We start from the raw sequence: 19,814 nt of genomic DNA, 5'->3' as shown, positions 1-19,814 counted from the left end.
AGAATATCATATATATTTTTTTCAACCTCTGTACATTCATAATATCGAAAAATACAGAAAGGTTCTCGGTACAAAAGCGCTGGTGCTGATCAGACATGAAGCTGACGGAATGGTTGAGCGGATATTTTGCGTCGCAGGAGAGTCTAGCGGCTTCTAGTCAGGAGGGATTCTAGTCATGGGACCATGCAATTGCTGTAGCGGTGTATTTGTAACTTGCCAGATCGGGTCACGTCGATGGCTCTTGATACTTGACGTTGTCGCTGAGGTGGCTGAGAAATAAAGTAGGCGACCTTGGCATCACTCTTCCTATAGCTCCTTCAAATGCAGAGTCCACCGAACCTTTGTTGCCCAAAACGGTATGGTACAACGTGCGCGCTATAACTGCAACAAATAAATAGAAGTCGAAGAGTAGTACAGCAATAGCTCTCTTGTTTAATTGTAAGAAAACCTGAGCCAAGGCGCCTTTCGAAAGAGCAAACATGTATTTCGTTGGTTCGAAAAGTTAGACGGTAGTGTCGTGTTCATCTCTCATCCGCAGGTTGAGTAGTCTGTCACAGCCTTTCAATGTGCGAGTGTAGGGGGCTAAATCAACCGATAGAAATGACACGAATGAGGCCCTGATCACCTCACCGTCGGTAGCTTGCTTTTCCATTTGGGATGATTTTTCTTCCACAGTTCAGAATATGCCTGCCATATTTTATACCGAGGAGTTTCTCCGATCGTCCAACTCACTCGATTATCTAGCTTCTTCAGTTGATGGTACCTGTACACTTGGTCAGGATCGATATTCCTCTTCATTATTGATCGCCCAATCTCGTCATTATAGATGAAAGCGGACTGATACTTTACGTATGTCGCATCCCACTTGTCTTTCAAAACACCTTTCGTCTTCGTTTTGAGCTTATTGACAGCGGCCAAAACGGTCCTCTCTTCCGGGTACGCCTAATCGGTCGTCAACTCTGCTCGGAGAAGTCTCCCAGCGCTGGTATCCATTTTGGCACCACCTGAGAATTTAATGGCATTCTCGGACGAGGAGGCGGCGCTCAACACAGTGGCAATGGCCAGAATGAGGATAAAGAAGGCACGCATGGCTGATGGCTCGAGTCGCTCTTACCCTTGATGCACTCAAGTGCTTTGTTTTGGCTGTGCAGGCAAAATGGAAGTGTGTGGCATCTGCCCAAATGCAACGAATCTACGTATGTTTACTAAAAAGCCGATTACGGGCTCGAGGCATCATCAGTTTCTTTAACGTAAACTACAGCACGCATGCAGGGGCTAATGGTAACCAAACATCATATGATATTTTTGATAGTAGTAGTAATATTTTCGATATTAAATAGTAGTAGTAACTCATTTTTGCAAAAGCTAACATAATATTTTAATATTAACTCGGAGAACTGAAAAATATTAGCTACTAATATAATATTAAGTTGATATTTAATAATATCATATTGTCTCAGAAGAAAATATTAGGTGATATTTTTTTATATTAACTGGTCTACAGGTAATATTTTTGCAATATTAACTTCACCGATTTTGGAGTTACCATTAACCCTTCTAATACGAAGGCTGTTCCGGATTATCCGTGATTATAACATATGAAGTAAACTATACCGGAAAATCAGTACTTTATATCATGTATGCAGCCCTTTTGTCTGACACGTGGATTGCCTAGAGAATGTGATTGGCTAATCGTTAGAGATGGGCAGTACGAAAATCGTCCTAATTACTGTCAATTGCGATCCTCTGCAAAACCGTTGGGCATTACCCAAACGACAACACAACAAAATGTGAACATCATTCCCAAGTGCCATTCATTAGTCTTCTTCACTCTCGCTACAGACCTCGCGTCTACGCTTCTCTACAAACCGAATTTTGTGCTGCATCTCAGCAGGAATAGCCATGCCGTTGCGCCAGCTCTGGTGCCATACTTCGTTGCAGGTGAGAGCGCTACCGTGGTCTAGTCGGCGAGCCTTATTGCATAGAGTAACGCGCCCCTTCTTGACTCTTGAGCACGTCGCGCAAAAATAGCTCGTTTCGAAGCTGCGGACGCCAGGACCCGCGTACGCTGGGCAGACCTTACAGAGCCACTGGCGGCGCTTGTTTCCGTTTTTCTCTTCCGTCTTCTCGAGCGTGTGCGCGCTTCGAGGAAGTGGCTCGGTCACGAGGTCTGCTAAGTCATCGTCCCCGGCAAAATCTTCGCTTGTCTGACTCAACAGGGCAATATGTAGTCGCCGCATGAACACGGCATGCGTGGGAACGGGCTTGTTGAGACGACGCAGGGCGATCTTGTGAATAATAAAAGCATTTACCATAGCAATATCCACGAAGTCAAGAAAAATGGTCCTGTAGTACTTTCGCATGCGGATGGAGCGCTGGATTGAGTACCGTTGAAGGCGTAGTTGATCATGAACGTCCACACCTCCCATCGCTTCATGGTAATCTTCAACCAGCTGAGGGCATGGGACTTGGGAGCTCGATCCGCCGGGCTCTCTACGGGTGACGTGAGTAATTTGGGTGGAGCAACCAGTCGCTAAAAATGTAACTGGCTTGCTGTCCATCCACGACAGAGCTACGAACTCGGGGCGATCTCTCCATACAGCTATACGGTAAGTTCCTCTGGCCATTTTCTTCGGTCTCTTTTTCTGCGTAAAGTCAATCGCTTTACACCACCCTTTCCGGTCCTTGCGAATGGTCCCGACGTGGTAGTGGCCCATACTGAGGAGTTTGTCCGATAACGGGATTGACGTATAGAAATTGTCTGTACAAATAAGCCTCTGAGAAGGCTGTCCTTGTAGTACGCGCGTCACATTCTTCACCACAGCTCGCTGCGCCACAGCGTCTTCGTTAGCGTTCGCTTTCCCGCAGTAAATTTCCAGTCTACACATACAAACACACCATATTGTTAGCGATAAGGCGAATACAATATGGATAGTGCGGAACACATTACGGATGCACTGAACCAGAACTAGCACGGATATCCGCCACATGTGCCGGATATCCGTAATAAACGTACAACATACCTCGAGCAATACGCGGTGTCCGCGCAGCACGTCATGTAGAACTTCGTACCCCACTTGTTCGGCTTGTTGGACATGTACTGGCGCATTGGATTGCGGCGGTGACGCATTGGCACCATCCCCTCGTCGAGCGAAATTCGCGCACCGAGCCGATATCCGCGGAAGAATGTCTTCTGCAAAGCTTGAATAACAGGACGGATCTTGAACGCACGATCCGCACTGTCGTGCTGCCGGGCATTGTCGTTGAAATGCAAGTAGCGAGCAATGTCGTGGAAACGATCCCGACTCATGAACTGTCCGAATGTACCGCGGGATAGTGCACCCTCAGCCTTCGTAATCCAATGACGACTGAGACTCTCTCGGCGCGGCTCCAGCGTTCTCGCGACAAGTAGTCCAATAAAGCGAACAATCTCATGGGGCTGTATTGAGCTCTTGCGTTCCAACTTTCTTCTGTAATCCTCGGTAGTGAGTACAGCAGTCGACGGAACGGTCTCACGACGGAGAAGGGCACGTGCTCGCATCTGCTGGGCGATAGATTCCGCACTGCCTCGGCGAAACTTGTTCGTTTCATTTGCGATTTTTCGCCACAGCTCCTTCGGCAAGAAGAAATAGAAGATCGCCAATGGGTTTTCAGCGTAAGCTAATGCAGCGCGAGTTGGACCAGACGGACCTTCGTAGAGAGAAGAGCCCTCCCGCAGTACTTGACAAGACTGCTGCTCCATGTAGACGTCCCAGCCTCCTGCGCGGAGGTTATCCAAGTCTTCACTAGTCAGATCAAAGTCCACAGGCACATCATCGTCTTCATTCGCAAGATCGTCACCACTCTCGTCACTGGCGACTGAAGCAATGTCGTCCACAGATTCATCATCATTTCCATCTTGGAGAATGAGCTCTTCGTCACCTTCTGCATCCGAATCTAGGGCTCGCAAACCAGTCCTCTCCTCCCCTGTTGAAATCATCAGCATCGAGATCTCTGAATATAGTGTCCCCGCCGCAGGGCATTGATAAAGTCATCAGAGATCAAAAATCGTCAAGAGAGACACCCGGTTCGGAGAGCCAGCACGCGCGGGCATTCAGTGCTCTCGGAGATTGCCACTTCGCGGATTATCCGTCCCTTTCAGCAGGAAATATCTCGACCAGTCTGGTAGAGTAGTATCTGGAGCAAACTTGGGGTGGTATCCAGAATATGGGGGTCTGTATAAACCGTTATAAATACGTTAGTAAAGCTCAAGCAGAGGCCAACTGATATATTTACCAGCGCGACGTTGTTTAGAAGCTTGGCTCGACGCTGAAGACTCGTGTTGGCTGTCCGTTTGTGGTGTTCGTTCAACTGCATGCGCCCTGGACGTGTTGTCACGAGGGTTAGCCTTTGCTGCAGGCCTCGGCTGTCGTGGCGCATCTTTCGCTGCGGCTGAAAGCTCACTTTCACACGTCGTGTGTGGATTGGGGGTCTGTGCAGCACCAGACAACGTCAAAGCAACTGGTGACGCGGTGGACGGCGTTGGGTTTGGTAAAGGGTCAAAGGATAGCCACCCTTGCCTTCGGCAATAGTTCATTAGACTCTTGTCACCTATTCCAAAAGGGGTTAGATAGTAAAGCAGCATGAAACAGTGTTCATAAGTAACGTACCGAGGAAATAGTCAACGCCTTCCGTTCCTTTGAGACTCCCACCCGGCGGCAGATACCTCCGATCGTCGCTCAGCCCCAACGACTTTCGAAACTTCCAGCCTTTCTTGGTAAGCTCGTTCCACATATGGGCGAACGTTTTCTCGGTAGCGTAGGCGTACATATTCTCGAAACAGGAGTGATGGTCTCTTCTCGGGCGCAGATCTCGAAATGAAAGGCTGGCGAGCGCCCCCAGTTTCTTATATCTGCAACCCTAACCACTTTCTAAATATTTCATGTCTCATCGGTCGGAGCTGCTACAGTTGGCCTGCTAAAATTTATCCGATACAAATATCAATATGCGGATTTTCAGTGCTGCAAATCTGTTGCGGACAATGCGGAACAATTTCATCTTTGAAATTACATTCCGGATAATCCGTAATGGTCGTATTAGAAGGGTTAACCCCTGCACGCATGCAACAGAGCAAAACCCAAAAATCAAGAAAAGAAAAGCGCGATTGCTAGAAAAGTTAAAATAGGAGCACACAGCCTTATTTTTTTTTGTGTTCAAACGGCCTTCTATTTGGATATGCTTTTATCCTATAGATGCCTTACTATGACACGCTATTAAACGGTTCTCAATGGAGTCTGTCTTTCTGTTTGGCTGAGGGTTTGCCTTTTGTTGAATTTGTTCCCCCGTTCGCTGAAGATACTCTTCGAATGCACTTCGATGGGTCATCCTGTTTGTATTGTCGAATATATATGTTTCATTTTGGTCCATTGCAGCCCGTTTCTTGGCTGCTGTGAATGCTGCTAGCTTCGGTTTTCTCCACTGTATCCTGAAGAATGAGGCTAGTGCACTGAGATTACGGCAGTCGCTGTCGTCTGCCTTATCTTCTGAGTCTTTTCTGAGCATGCTGGAGGCTCGTGAATTGATCGTATCGAGCAATAGGATAATTCTCTGAGGCTCATCTTGACGACAAATGGCTTGTCCTGCTTGTTCGAGGACGAGTCGATCAAATATTGAGCGGGATTGCTGGTGGTTAAATGTGTTGCTACCAGCTACATGGAGCTTCCACACGTCTTCGCTTTCTAAATGGTATACTAGCCATCCTCCTTGGGTGGAGCACACAGTCTTATTTAAATCATAACCTCATTTTTACTGGGATAGTCTGGAAGGCTAGCCAGCCCAAATCGGATTAATTCGTCGCGGTAACTGAAGCCGGTAACTGAAGCCGATAGACTGAAGCCGGTAAGTGTCCGGTTTACCGGGTAAGTGTTCGATTTGACCGAGAACAAGGAACGGACTAGACCAGGTGCGGCACAGCTTGAGCTTCGAGGTCTTCAGCTTTACCCTGGCGCCCTGACATGCGGCGGCATCTGCAGCAGCAGCACGCTGTACTGCTGAGCTCGGACGACGGAGGCCGTAAGCTGTAGTAGTAGTAGAAGTAGTAGTAGTAGTAGTAGTAGAAATGCAACCGATGGTTGGTTGCAAACCAAGATGCTGGATTTACGTCCGCTGCAATAAACAATGCAGCAGGAAGCGGTCATCTTGCTCTTCTTCGATGGCTAGGTGGGAGACCTAAATTACCGGGATGCTCAACAGACGCTATGGATAATGCTGCTAGTCGCGGGAGATTGGACGTTGTTAAATGGCTTCACCACGCTCGACGCGAGGGGGGTACTTTTCGCGGCTTAGACGCTGCTGCCACACAGGGCAATCTTGCTATGCTGGAATTGTTTTACGAAAGCAGGCCGGAGCGTGTTTCAGACGCGGCTTTTCGTATATGTGTAGCAAGAGGAGATCTGTACACTGCTAAATGGATTGCCGTCCACTATCCAGAGCTCGCAGATTTACAAGTGGTGCTTCAACACGCAACGCGTAACAGATGGTCCAGTGCAATTCTTCTTGCTGAATTTCAGCTAAGCGCCTGATTACATCCTCTCGATAACGACTAACTACAGCGCCTATGCTTGCATGTAATTCGAAATTCATTGCTAGTTTCTGTTTTGTATTTACATGACAAAAAAAAACTAAGCGGTTAACAATGGCCAAACCTCTCGAAGCTAGTTAAATTAGATTTTTCCCTTTCAGTAACTTGCTGGTATTAAAGTTACTGAAACTGTGTAGTCTACTTGAACCCATCAATCGGTAATCGTCTACACTCAGTCGAATCGTTTCTCTTCTTTCATTCAAAGCACCTCTCCACTTTTTTCTGACATATTTTGTCCATCCGCACAATTTGCTCGCCAGCCCCTGTTGTTATTCGACAATTTTCGCTTGTCTGCACAGCTATGGTGACGCCTCGTCCATGTGATCGAGAAACTCTCGAGACCAAGCTACCTACAGCAGTCCGTGATCCAGCTATGGTGACTCCTCCAAGTAAGACTTCTCGTGCCGCGGTTAGTGAAGTCGCAGTGGGAACGGCAGAAGTGAAAACGGCAGTCGGTCTACCCCGTTGTGATCGGAAAACGCTCAAGCCCAAGCTTGTAGTAGGATCGGTCCGTGATCCAGGCCTCGCGATGATCTCTACCACAGCTTCGAAACAATCTCCTCCAAATTCCGGACTCGGGACAGCTTCGCAAGTGACGGAGAATAACCAAAAGATGTCGCCCACTGTCAAGGGCTCTTGCCCTCAAATAATCGTGGACGCGCGACTGGGAGTCTGCTTGGTATCTGAACAAGATGGTGCCGTTTGTGATTTTGCCGATAATACCCCCCAAACTTCAGTCAGCAGCGCGCAGACTGGTGTTGAATCTGCGGGCATTTTTTCTCTTCAGGACTTAAAGCCCAGCACACCTTCTCCGTGGGCGTTTATCGCGCGTGTGATAGCAAGAAATCCCGTGCGTGAATGGAAAACCTGGCAAAATAATGGTACATTGCTTGAAGTTTTCGTTGCCGACTCACCCAAGATCGTTTACCGGGTTACCCTGTTCAACGAGGCAATTACAAGTTATGGTGACGTCATTGTTCCTGGAAACAGTTGCTTCTTCTCCGGCGGCCGGATAAAACCTGCGTTTTCGGCGAAGAATTGCGTTGAGATATCCTTCGGATCCAATGCGGATATTCACCTGGCCCAAACTCCTTTGTTGGATGCCCGCAAATACCTACCGTTACAATTGCCAACCTTGCGGCAGTTGAGGACGGGTCTGTAACAACAACTATTGCTATTGTGTATCGGTTGGGCTCGGTGAAGCGTATTGTAACGCGGAAGGGGAAGACGACTGATAAGCGAGAGCTACTCCTTGTTGATGATTCCGGGTACCAAATAGTTTGTACGACGTGGGTCACCTCACCAATGGAGACATTTTACAAGGCAGCGTCGTCGTTGTGAGAAATGCTACGCTTTCTACGTACAACAAACTCCGGTATGTTTCAGTTGGTCCTGCATCGGAAATTCTACACGAACCTGCGATCGATCGCGCCGACCTACTCCGTAATTGGTACGGTGGTTTGGCGCCATCCCATACGTTCTCACCTCTTTCCGGGCTTTAAACTTAGCGTTTCGTACACGACAATTTTGCATTTTTTTTAAAAAAGAAAGTAAGAAAACAATACATTTTCGTTTTTTTTTAAACTATCCCAGCCTTCGCTTCGCCCTAGTAAGGGGTCCACATTTAGATTTTCAATTGGACAAAACACTGGTGTAAATTAAATGATTGGCCAAACGTTTTGGGGTGTGGCATCGAAATTAGCCCGAAAACCCTCTTTAGTCTTTATTTCAGAAAAACAGCAACAATAACTGGGAAGCCTACAACCCACTTGCTCAGTGTGACCAGCGAAACGTGTCCAATCCTGTTTTGATCAGCTTTCATTCGAACGCGACCATCAGTATCTTAACACCGTTCATAATTTTCCGGCTACAACCATCGCTGGCCGAAAATAGCGATCAGCCACAGTGTTCCACGCAGTGAAATTCCTTGTTTGTTAGTTTTGGAGCTGATGAAGAGTTCCAGACTTGTCTTTTCAGATCTACACGTATATTCCAGAACTACGCGGCATGTTTTACTTGTTGACGTCTACATCCTCACCGTCAAACTCTGAGAACGATTGCGCAAGTTACAATGTGGAGCGTAGTGGTTCGTCGCTCTCTTGGAAAAGAAACGGGACTTGAGCGAAACTTTCTTTCAGCTTTTCCATTGCGCTGCTCTCTAAGAACACCAACACGTCCACTCCAGGACTGTTTCTGGGTGGTTCGCTGAGAATCACAAAGCCGTCGAACGGGAGAGGTGGGAGGGAGACGAGTGATGGACGCATCCCCTCAAACTCTGCCTCGTACATGCCTGTACGCGCCCACGACGTGTACATAATGTCCGGTCCAAAGACAAAATTCGTTGCCGGTTGCACCTTCGACAAATTGCTCCGCTCAGTAAGGAAGTTGATAGCATCACGCAGATACTCGCTGTCACTCTGACTAATAGATCCACGCACACGTTGAGCCAGATTCACTAATGTATCTTGAGATACCACATCGTCGCTAGCCTTTAATTCCTGAGCCTGGTACGACGACAACGCACTGAAAATGACGTTTCCAGCGTTTTTTTTCGGCATTGGTGGGTTAAGCCGACTACGCGCATTCACCGCCGTCGTCACCTTTACATCCTTGACGCGCTTGAGATATTAGAGCCGTAAATAGCCCCGTGATGGCGTCAATAGTGCTCACATACGTTGGATCCGACGTCGATTTAGACTCGCCACGAGTTGCTACGTTTGAACCTCTGCATCATACACGGAGTAAAATGGAAGCGATGCTGAGCGGTACACGGTGGTACCGGCGCTTCTACATTACCAGCGACAGTTGGGTGCACGTCGACGACTTGGAACTCTGGATGAGCCAATTTCGATGGCTCACCCGTTCCTTTAAGTAAAATGCGATCGTAATTGCTCACTAAACGCTCCTGTTTCGGTACATCACTGTAATGCTGACCCCACGCCTTCATGAAGGTGAAGGTTCCCTCTCCGTCGAGTAGTGTGAGGCTGGTATCCAATCCAATAACGAGCCCTCCATCTGACAAGAGCGTTCCTTTAATACAGATAAGACCCGTCGAAGCTCTTGGAGTCGGCATTAACTCCCACGAAAGCGTCTTAATCGCTTCTTCTGTCGTCAATGAGCTGCTGAGATTCGTCTCAAAGCGGATACCGTGAGCTCCTTTCTGTCTTGCTTCAGCGGTTTGCTTGACGCTCACGACACCAGTCTGACGGTCGATGTGTAGCTCACCGATGAGAATGGAACAGTCTTCGTTTACAAGAGTGATGAAGGAGGTTTGCAGCTTATTGAGATCATAACCAGACGTCGACGAAGGGAACATATACAACAGCATAACTCCCAGTTTGTGCATCATTGCATCCAAAGGAGACAGCGGCAGCAGAGCGTCATCGCACCCAGCTGCACCCTCAGCCGTCAACGGCAACGGCAGCTCTTCGCTTTGCGTCGGGGGCATCTCTGGACGTCGAGAGAAATGCTCAATGACAGAGTGTGAGCCTCACACTACGAGTATCGTCGTGTTGCTTTGATGGACGTAAACACGGCAAATCTTAACACCAATTCAACAATCTTCTGGCTACCGGTAGTCTAAAGCTGCATTGCAAGAGTCAATACCAGGGCCAACATTGCAGTACTCAACGTAAACTCTACGTTTGCGCCGTTATCGGTCTGTGCGCTGCTGGACACAAGCGAGTTGTCGTCTGAAGCCACAGTCGAGTCGTACTTTGGGTCACATGTGTGTTGGATTGTGCATCGAGGCCTGGCGCAGATTGAAGAAAGCTGGAACAGCAAAGAAACCAGATCGTTATATGAGAGAGGGCAAAGGCCCGTGAGTGTTGGTCAATGCTCAGGAAGCAGAGCAACTGACACAAAGTAATTCAGTCTTCATATTTTCCCTTTGCAAACAAGGAGCTTGTTTGTTACTTCGCGGGGCGTGTCTAAGAGCCACAACTCCCAACAGGGTTATGAGCCCAAGTGGTGGCAGCGCAGGCATGAGTAAGCCGATGAAGTACACCAGCGAAGGGGTGCCGAAGAATTGGCAAGGCAAGGATTGGCAGACATACAAATGGGCCATGATGAACGTCTTCAAGGAGGATGACTTGAAGGACATTGCGGATGGAACTTTAACCAAGGACATGCTCTCCACAGCAGGTGCAGAGGTCCAGGAGAGGCTCAATAAGAAGCAAATCAAGATCATGCGGATGATTGGTACGTCTGTTCCGCCGGAAATTCTTCAGCAGATTCGCGACAAGGAGACCGGATCGGAAATGTGGGCAGCGCTCTGTAATCTGTGAAGGAAAGCAGAATGAAGCTATCAAGGCCTACACGATTCGTCGCTTGGAGAATGATCTCTGGGATAAGAAGCTCGCTTCTGGAGGAGATGCAAATCTCCATCTTTGCAAGATGTTCAGCATCAAATCGGAGTTGGTAGGCTTACAGCATACTATTGAAGATAGTACAATGGTGGATATGTTGTTGGAAAGTTTGCCGGACCCAAGTGTGTATACACCGGTACGGGCTCGTGAATTAATTCTTGCAGCCGCTGCTCGACAGAAGGAATTCAGGGGCAAGCGTCAAGGAAAGCAAGGAGGGCATAAAGGCGGAGGTGATAAAAGTGGTGATCCGGAAAAAGGCGGAAATGGTAATCAGCAGAACAAGTCAAGTAAACAGCGAAAAGCCAGGCTGTGCTTTGTCTGCGGGAGTGATAGCCATATTAAGGCCAAGTGTCCGGAACGTGAAGAGAAGAACAGCGGTGCTGGAGACAGAGAAACCAAGCGAAAACCGCAGGGAAACTTGACGATCGGTCAAGAAAACAAGAGTGGTGCTGGGAGTAACAGTGAACCCAAGCAGAAACCACAAGGAAATCTGACACTCAGCCAAGAAGGCAATGGACTGTCACAGATACTGCATGAACCTGCAGATCAAGGGATAGTGGCGGGATTGATAACGGCTGAGGCTCATCATGAGCACGAGACTCTGTACGATACTCAGGGAACAGGAGTAGATGAGAAGCTTCTGGAAGTTAATGATCAAGTACCTGTCGATGAAAACTTTAGCGGTTGGTGGTATTTTGACACAGCTTCGAGCTCTCACGTGTCGGAGATCGCTCGTATTTTGTGAGCTACACTGAGGACGCGTCACAACTACGCAGCATTCGAGGTATTTCCCCAAACATTGCAGCTCGTATCGCTGGGGTGGGCACTGTTGCCTTAACTACTGAAGTGAATGGAGAGCAGACAGTGATGTGTCTGGACACTACTGGTTTCGTGTTTACGCTGGCAGGCGGAGCTGTAGCATGGATGTCACGAAGACAATCCGTCATCGCGTTGTCGACCGCGGAGGCGAAGTACATTGCAGCGTGTGAAGCCACAATGGAGGCAGCTGCTGGGAAAATGTTTTGCAAGAGATTTTACCGCAGCACGAGGTGAAATTGCGTGTAGGAATTGACAGTCAAGCTGCTCACGTGATGGCAACTAATCCTACCTATAGCAGACGTACGCGCCACATTGAATTACGGTGGCATTACGTACGAGAGCAAGTGCAAAAAGGCACTGTGGAGTTGCATAATGTGAAGGGGGTAACAAACCCGGCCGACACGTTCACCAAGCCTCTGGACAAGAAGCGACTGAAAGGATTGTTGCTGATTACAGGCATTGGAGCAGAAAAGTAGTCGAAGACCAGTATTCGACATCGAAGACCGATCTTCGAAAAGGGCGTGTTGGATTGTGCATCGAGGCCTGGCGCAGATTGAAAAAAGCTGGAACAGCAAAGAAACCAGATCGTTATATGAGAGAGGGCAAAGGCCCGTGAGTGTTGGTCAATGCTCAGGAAGCAGAGCAACTGACACAAAGTAATTCAGTCTTCACATTTTCCCTTTGCAAACAAGGAGCTTGTTTGTTACTTCGGGAGGCGTGTCTAAGAGCCACAACTCCCAACAATGTGCTCGACGAGTTTACTGTGGCGTTAAAGATGCTCTCGTAGTGGAAGCTAAAGGAAATATCCACTGGGTTGACGATCCATTCGCATTGATACCAGCTACTAATCAGAGATTCGCGGTGGTTCTTGTGGTTGAAGTAGCACCGTGGTACGTCGTATCCGAGACGTCGAACGAGTCGGCCGCACGGGAAATCGCAGTCGGTGTTCACGTGGATATCGTAGGCACAAATGGACGCGTCCTTCACACACGACTCGTTCGCTGCTACAGTCATGTAGAAGGCCACCGTGTCTTCAATCCCCTCTGCCGTGCAGCTGGGCTCTACCGTCGCCACGCCAGCTGTAGAACCTAAGAGATTATCGACGGAATCAGCGTAAATACTGATATTTGTAGCGTTGCTCAGCGTCTCGCAGTAGCTGAATTGTGTAGCGATATCTTGCTTCTTGTTGGTGTTTTCGTTCGATAATCGGTAGTAGCAGTTCGGTAAGGTATGAGCGAAATCTCGTACGGCTTGAGCACATGGAGAGGTGCACTCGGTGTCGATGATGATGCTGTATTGTTCCATGTTCGTGGAGCTGGCACACGTGCCGTTGGCGGCTTCGTAGGAGGCGTTGAACGTGGCTTCAGCTTCTGCGCTCGTACAGTTGATTGTTGATGCTGTGGACGCGGGAGTAGGAGCTGGCGTGGCGCAAATATCGAGAGATCGAAGCAGTTGATCTTTCTCAGACGTTGAGAGTCCTGACGACGTGCGGTTCGGGATGGTGCTGGCTAGTTCGGTCATGACGCCAACGCAGTCTGTTGCAGAGCATGGAGGAGTGATGAGGATCAAGATGTTGGTGCTCGCGTAGCTGGAACACGCGCTCGTAGCTGCCGCTGCAGCGTACGCGTCCGTGATACTTTTATCTTCAGCGTCGGTGCATTCGGCGGCGTTGATAGCGTTATCAAAGCAGCAAAGAATCCATAGCGAGAGGAAGAGCAGACGCATAAGAACGAACTGGTGGTAATAAGGGATAATCGAGAGTGGAGAGAAGACTCCACCTGTCTCCGAGCTATTAACCCTTTTATCTTCTGACGATATGGTCATGACGTGGGACCTGGACGAAGTGTATCGGCGTTGATGTGCTTGAAGTGTGCAAGTTGCGGGAGAGTTATAGTCGTGATTATACTGGGAATACCGAATATAATGAGGTATGGACGGCCTCACGGCTTTAATTCCACGGTACTGCGTAATGTCCTGTAACCTCAGTCAACATTCGTACAACATGCAGGTTGTTGCGCAACTCGGCTTGTTCACCAGCCTCAATGTGTCGTACATCATTCTAACGAGAAGATCACGAGCCAGATGATGGGTCTCGTCGCTAGTCAACACCTATAATTTTTTCGTTTTGATTCACACTTCAGGATTTGCCATCTTCACGACACTTGTTGTGCACTGGGGGTGGTGTCTCGAGACCCTGGAGCCTTGTTGCCGGGAGTGATTCACCATCAAGAGCAGACTCCGAGATCATTGTCTTTTGACATTGAGGGTTTCTACTCTTGTTTCTGGTGTGCGCAGTGGTTGAAAGGATGAGTAAGCGCCCCGCGTCCGTAGTATCGAGTGAAGAAGACCTGCGAGAACAAAAGCGACGGCGCAAGGCACAATACATGCGCGAGTATTGTGCAGCTCGGAAGTTAGCTGATCAATCCCGTGTCGATGCAGACCAAGCCAAGGAGAAGCGGGACCAGCACGCGACATATAAAAGCGCCAATATCGGGTCGAGCAAATGAACAACGGTAAGGTCAGCGTATAAATGCTTTGTTGGAGTACTAAACATTTCGCTATGATACAAGTGCTTACCGGCACGGAACGACAAGATCCCAAGCAAAAGCGAGGCCAATGTGCAGATTGCATGCGTAACTATCGGCGCAAACAAAAGAAGAAGCGCGGTGAGTGTATATACAACATGAAACTTTGTCCCAAGGATACTAAAATCTAAACAAGGAATGTCTGTAGTGGACGCGGTTCGCGCCGGGACGATAGATCCCACAATCATCAATTGTAGGACGGGAGCGGACAAGATATGAGCAGTAGTGACCGTATGCAATTGCTCGCAGATTCAAAACTCGAGAAGATTGATATTGCTGAAGAAGACATTCTGTTAATGACAAAGGGCTAGAACTTTACGAGTGACCCGAGGCTGGCCTTGGCCTACTATTACTGTTGTGGAGGACCTCCGGATGCCTTCGTCTTCAATGATGAACATGTTCGTGAAGACGTTTCGGTAAAAGAGCGATTGCTACGTGTAATAGATCCGCCTCCTGGTTCACTGGAGTACTAGCAATGCTAGACATCGTCGACAGCAGCTGATCCATCAAATTACAGTATTTTTGCGTGTGCATCGTGTTGTAAATTTCTTGTTGGCTCTCAAAGCGGTCATGTATGTTTACCGTTGGCTCTCCTTCCGGAATCATTTCGAGTTTCTACGAGGGAGTACACAGAGCGTTATGATAGTTTTGCGTGTGACCTCTCGCTTGGTTTTGCCTCAAAGTGCGTACAAAATCCTCTTCAGCACCGCATTCATCTTTTTATTCCACCGCGTCCCCGAGCCAAGGACATGTGCTTTTATCACCTTAGAGGCAGACTCCCCCAACCACAGACCTTTAGGATGCGGGTCACTCGATATCATAGCAATCGCAGTTGCCTAAAACTCCTTCTTTGTAATCGCAGGCTTTTTCGTGCTCGGCATCGTTCGATTTCAAGATTGAACAAAGGCCTCCTATTCGATTACATTTCCAGCTATTTTCTGGTTCGATTCTTGTCGACCTTCTTCGGTAATCACTTTCTCTCTATCACGTATTCCCAGCCAAAGTCGCAGACGATCTAGTTCATTTTCTAGAGGGTAATAAAAGCTACATGGCGATACTTACCGCAGTGCACCAATCCACGATACTTTAGTTTTCATGGCGGTACTGTACCGGTATAGCTGTCGCTACAGCTGTTCGATGGGGCGGAGAATTCGTTCTTGACGGCGCTGCCGGACACGGAGGTTACGACCTCTGCTGTGCGGTGTAGCTCTGCCTCGAAACCATTAAGCTTATTTAAAAATCTACAAAACATGAGAGCATTTGAAAATATGGAAGACGCGATCACGAAAAATGCTCGAATCTTGGAGTTACACCTTTGCCCGGCCAAACTCGGATTAAGCGACATGCAAAGTCGGAATATAACTTCGGCTTACGTTTGGTTACTTGTGCTTATTACATTAAATTGCGAAATGTGCAAGCAAAGTCGGAGAGAGACCAGCTCATCTGCCATACTGCATATCCTCGAGGTCCCTAGCGGCAATGATAGCATCGCGACAGTGTAATTCCATCTGACCCACTAACGTGGGCGTCGTACACCACATGCTTGCTCGAGCTGCCCGCTCCAAGAACTGCATTTGGCGCTCTCCGAGAGTGATTAACTCGCCATTTTCATCGCGGTGCACTCCGCGACGTCTATCGCAAATTTGTTCTCGGTCGACAGCCAGTTCGCTCTTAATTCTTGACTTAAGGATGCCGAAGCACCCCTCGATGGGGTTGCACATTGGCGAATAGGGGCCCAGCCGCAGCAGCTTCAGGTCTGCGTGCGCGATAACACGCTCTTCCGTCTGACTATGAGCAGGCGCGTTGTCGAGCACGATCACGATCTTCTTGCCGCGGAAGTTCTCACGGAACGCCTCAGACTCTTTCACCTTTTGGTATACCTCCTCGACAAATTCAGCGTTGCAATCCATCTGAATGCTACCTCGTTGGAGGTGGTGGTGCACAAGCCCGATGGTCGAATTTACAGCACATTGAATCTGCAGGTGTGGCCCTTTGGACGGGGGCAAAACCACGACGGCTCGTGCTCCTTTCTTAGCACGACCGCGGTGCGACATGCAGTAGACGTTGAAGTTCGTCTCGTCGTAGTATACTATGCAATTGCCCTTGCGATGGTGCTTCAGGAGTGTTTTCGCGAACTTTTGGCGCTTTGCCTTGTTAACGTCATTGTTGCAGGTTGAGGGCTCAATTTGCGCTTGCTTGACTGTGTATGTCAAGCCCACCAAGTGACGGCTAACCGTGGAGGTAGACAGCGAGATGCCAGTGTCGAAGGTCAGCATGCTCACCATCGTCTTCAACGTGAACGTGCAGCTCTCGTTCCGGTACCTCTCCAAAAACGCCACGACCTCGTCTGTTACCTTCGTTGACTTTGCACGTGCGCCTCCACGTTTTACATCATTGGCACGATCAGGCTTGACCAAGTCGTATGCTGTCGACGATGGAAAGCCGTTGCTTACCGCGACAATCTTCTAGTCAGGGCGACCAGCACAGTACGCGTCGAGCATTCGCAGGTGCTCCATTGGGGTGTGAGGTGACAGGCGGGCGGCTTGGCTGGGCATCTGGGGCCTTAGGAGACGATTGGAAAGTGATCGTAGAAGCTGATCCACGCTACAAAGCCACCTAGCGTCCATTCATTTTGGCGCGCGCGGCTCTCGGTTTGGCGCGCTGGTCTATCTCCGACTTTGCGTGCGGCAAAATCGGCCTTGCTTGCACATTTCGCAATTTAATGTAATAAACACAAGTAACCAAACGTAAGCCGAAGTTATATCCCGACTTTGCATGTCGCTTAATCCGAGTTTGGCCGGGCAAAGGTGTAGTTTCGAAAAGTCAGAAGCTTAAGCTCTGTTTCTAATTTACGACATCACATTTAGTTTCCGATGACAATACCCGTTCCACCAGCCCGATCTCGAAATTACACTCACTGTGTTAGCTCTTGCACAGCTTGCGGTCATGCTCTCAGCTACTGTAGATTATAATATCAGAGCTTTTGTACGTTGTCAAAGAAGTCTAGCAGCACCGAATGCCGTCACTGCAAACACCACGCTCGAAACGGCGATAGCGATTGTCGAATCCATCGAGCTTCTTGTGTCGGGTGGAGCCGTAGTTGTGATGACTTTCTCGTTAGTACATGAAGTCGAATCTGTAGCAGCGGGCGTTGCGGAACCTGATCCACAAGAGATAGAATAGGCAGTTTTGGCCGTCTAACTCCTATCGTCGGAGCTGCCAGTAGCGTCAGCGCCACAATAGTAATCGGCAGCTTGTAGGCTCGCTTTAATGTTGACTCCCCCAGTGGAGCTCTGGGCACGCGGCAGCATCGGACATGAACGCGTTGTAGACGTTGGCTATGGTGGAGAGCTCACCCGACGTACACTCGTTTGTGTCGGCGCAGCCTTCAGGCTATCCTTATTATTGACATCAACACTGGAGCAGTCTGGCAGCTTGGAGATGGTAGTGAGGTCGTCTGTCGTACATTCAACTGCGAGTACCAACGCTGAATTCGACGTTGCGATAGCCATCAAGGGGAGTAGTAGAGTTGAGGCATTCATCGCGGTATGAGAAATGGCGAGATCGAAGGAGCAAACATAAATTTGAGGCGATAACGTACAGAAGGAAACATGCGCTGAACGTGAAAGTTCGACAGGCAGAGCGCAATCTACGACGCGTGGCCGACTCTATATTTGAATGATGATACCACTTGGCCTTCTACTAACGTTACGTAGAATTTTTTGTGTCAAGGGTGCGCTTGAAACGTATATTTCGTGGTGTGAAGTTGTTAGAAATGTCCTTTGTTCAAATTTCAAGCACAATGTAACAAAGCGAATGAGCAATCGATTTATAAATACTTTTTTAATTTCCGGGCAAATTTGCCTGGAATCAAAAGTCCTGTAACATGACTCCTGTTATTTCGAAATGGCACTTGAGTGTAAAGTGAGTACCATTCTACTATCGCGAATGGGTGCTCTCTTCATTCAAAGAACCGAGCAGTAAATACTGTAGATCGCTTAATAAATGCGAGCCTCATTTACGTGTTTGGCAAGAAGTTAGTGAGAAGTCCGTAAAAATATCCACTGCACTTACAGTTTTGAGAGCCTATTTCAGTAAAAAAAAAAAGGCTTATCTCTCACTAAAATGCATCCCCCCTCGCAATGATTTACAAACCAACTGCAAAAATGAAAGTCGTCATTGCAACGCCAAAGCTCGAGATGGTCAACTCTACCGTAGAGGCCGACGAGCTTCCTGTCGCCTGGTCAGCCGTGATCTTGTCGCTTGTGGACGAATCCGAAGGAGAGACCGTTCTCAGGAGAGAATCGGAAGACGACGCAGTGTCAGTCGCAGTAGCAGAGTTCGAAGACGAATCGGAAGAAAATGTTGCGTCCGCCGGCTTATCCGTAGATGAATCCGTCGTGAGCATCGAGCTGGATGAAGTGTCCGTGAAGACATTTGACATGTCGGCAGTTCCGCCGTCGCAGATATCAATGGCAGCTTGCACACCTTCTTTGATGCTGACACCGCCAGTTGTGCAGTCCGGGAGATCGTCCAGCATATTGGTCATGAACCTCAGACATTCTGTGAAGCTGCAGTAGTCGGAAGCATCCGTTGCCGTTGTCAAGTCGGGGCACGAAGCTGTTCCGTCGGTCATGGCCTGGCTGTAAATTTCGGAAATCGACATGAGATCGTCATCCGAACACTCAGCCGCATGACTGAGCATGGAGCTTGACGTTGCGATGATACCGATCAGGAATAGAGCAGAGGCCTTCATGATGTGGATAGTGGTGTGTCTTTGGTCAAAGGAGATTGAAAAGTGAGCAAGTGGAAAGAAGGAAATGTACTTCCTAATAGTAAATATTTAAGCTGGAAAGCTCTTCCATAATCCATAGACGAACAATAAATCGCAAAAAGATGGAAACTACTGAACACCACGTAAGATGCACATGGTTCAGTTACCAGAAATACCGAAAGTACATTCTGACAGGTCAACTACACTGTAACTGCACAATATTAAAGTCGCGTTTATCTTTATTTCTTTTCGGTATTAAGATAAATTTACAAATTCATGCCGGGAAGGGGTGATTGAATATTTCAAGTGCATGTTACAAATATATGCATATTGCCTCATTGCACTCAATGCCTTACAGTCCAGCCGCACTGATAAATGCTACTATAGCGAACACGACACTTGAAATGGTGATACCGATTGACGAAGCTGTCGAGCTTCCAGAGGCTGGTGGGATCGTACTAGCTGTCACCTTGTCGCTCGAAGTTGAGTCTGGTATTGTCGAGGTGGAGCCTCCACTAGAGGAGCCCGACCGAAGGGAGGAAGATCCGGCAGTTGCCGTGGACCCTGTCAGCACGTCCGATGTATCGGCTGTCCCAGTCTCACAGTAGTCGATGGCAGCTTGAATGCCAGCCTTAATATTGACGCCTTCT

At 48.5% G+C, this 19,814-nt stretch overlaps 2 protein-coding genes across 2 annotated transcripts; both read right to left on the bottom strand.

The window, feature by feature from the left end:
* Positions 1-9,246: 9,246 nt before the first annotated feature.
* On the bottom strand, positions 9,247-9,968 carry PITG_13100 (uncharacterized protein; the record flags this gene model as incomplete). Its single annotated transcript, XM_002900581.1, has 3 exons — positions 9,247-9,284; positions 9,335-9,377; positions 9,441-9,968. The coding sequence occupies 3 exons, from the start codon at positions 9,966-9,968 to the stop codon at positions 9,247-9,249; spliced, it is 609 nt and encodes a 202-aa protein (XP_002900627.1).
* Positions 9,969-12,428: 2,460 nt separating this feature from the next.
* Positions 12,429-13,530, bottom strand: PITG_13098 (elicitin-like protein; the record flags this gene model as incomplete). The annotated part of the gene is made up of 2 exons (XM_002900580.1): positions 12,429-12,451; positions 12,513-13,530. The coding sequence occupies 2 exons, from the start codon at positions 13,528-13,530 to the stop codon at positions 12,429-12,431; spliced, it is 1,041 nt and encodes a 346-aa protein (XP_002900626.1).
* Between the last annotated feature and the right edge of the window lie 6,284 nt (positions 13,531-19,814).

The sequence above is a fragment of the Phytophthora infestans genome, genomic scaffold, assembly GCF_000142945.1.
Source record: "Phytophthora infestans T30-4 supercont1.25 genomic scaffold, whole genome shotgun sequence".
NCBI classification, from domain to species: domain Eukaryota; phylum Oomycota; class Peronosporomycetes; order Peronosporales; family Peronosporaceae; genus Phytophthora; species Phytophthora infestans.
This window is presented reverse-complemented; position numbering and strand designations above follow the sequence as displayed.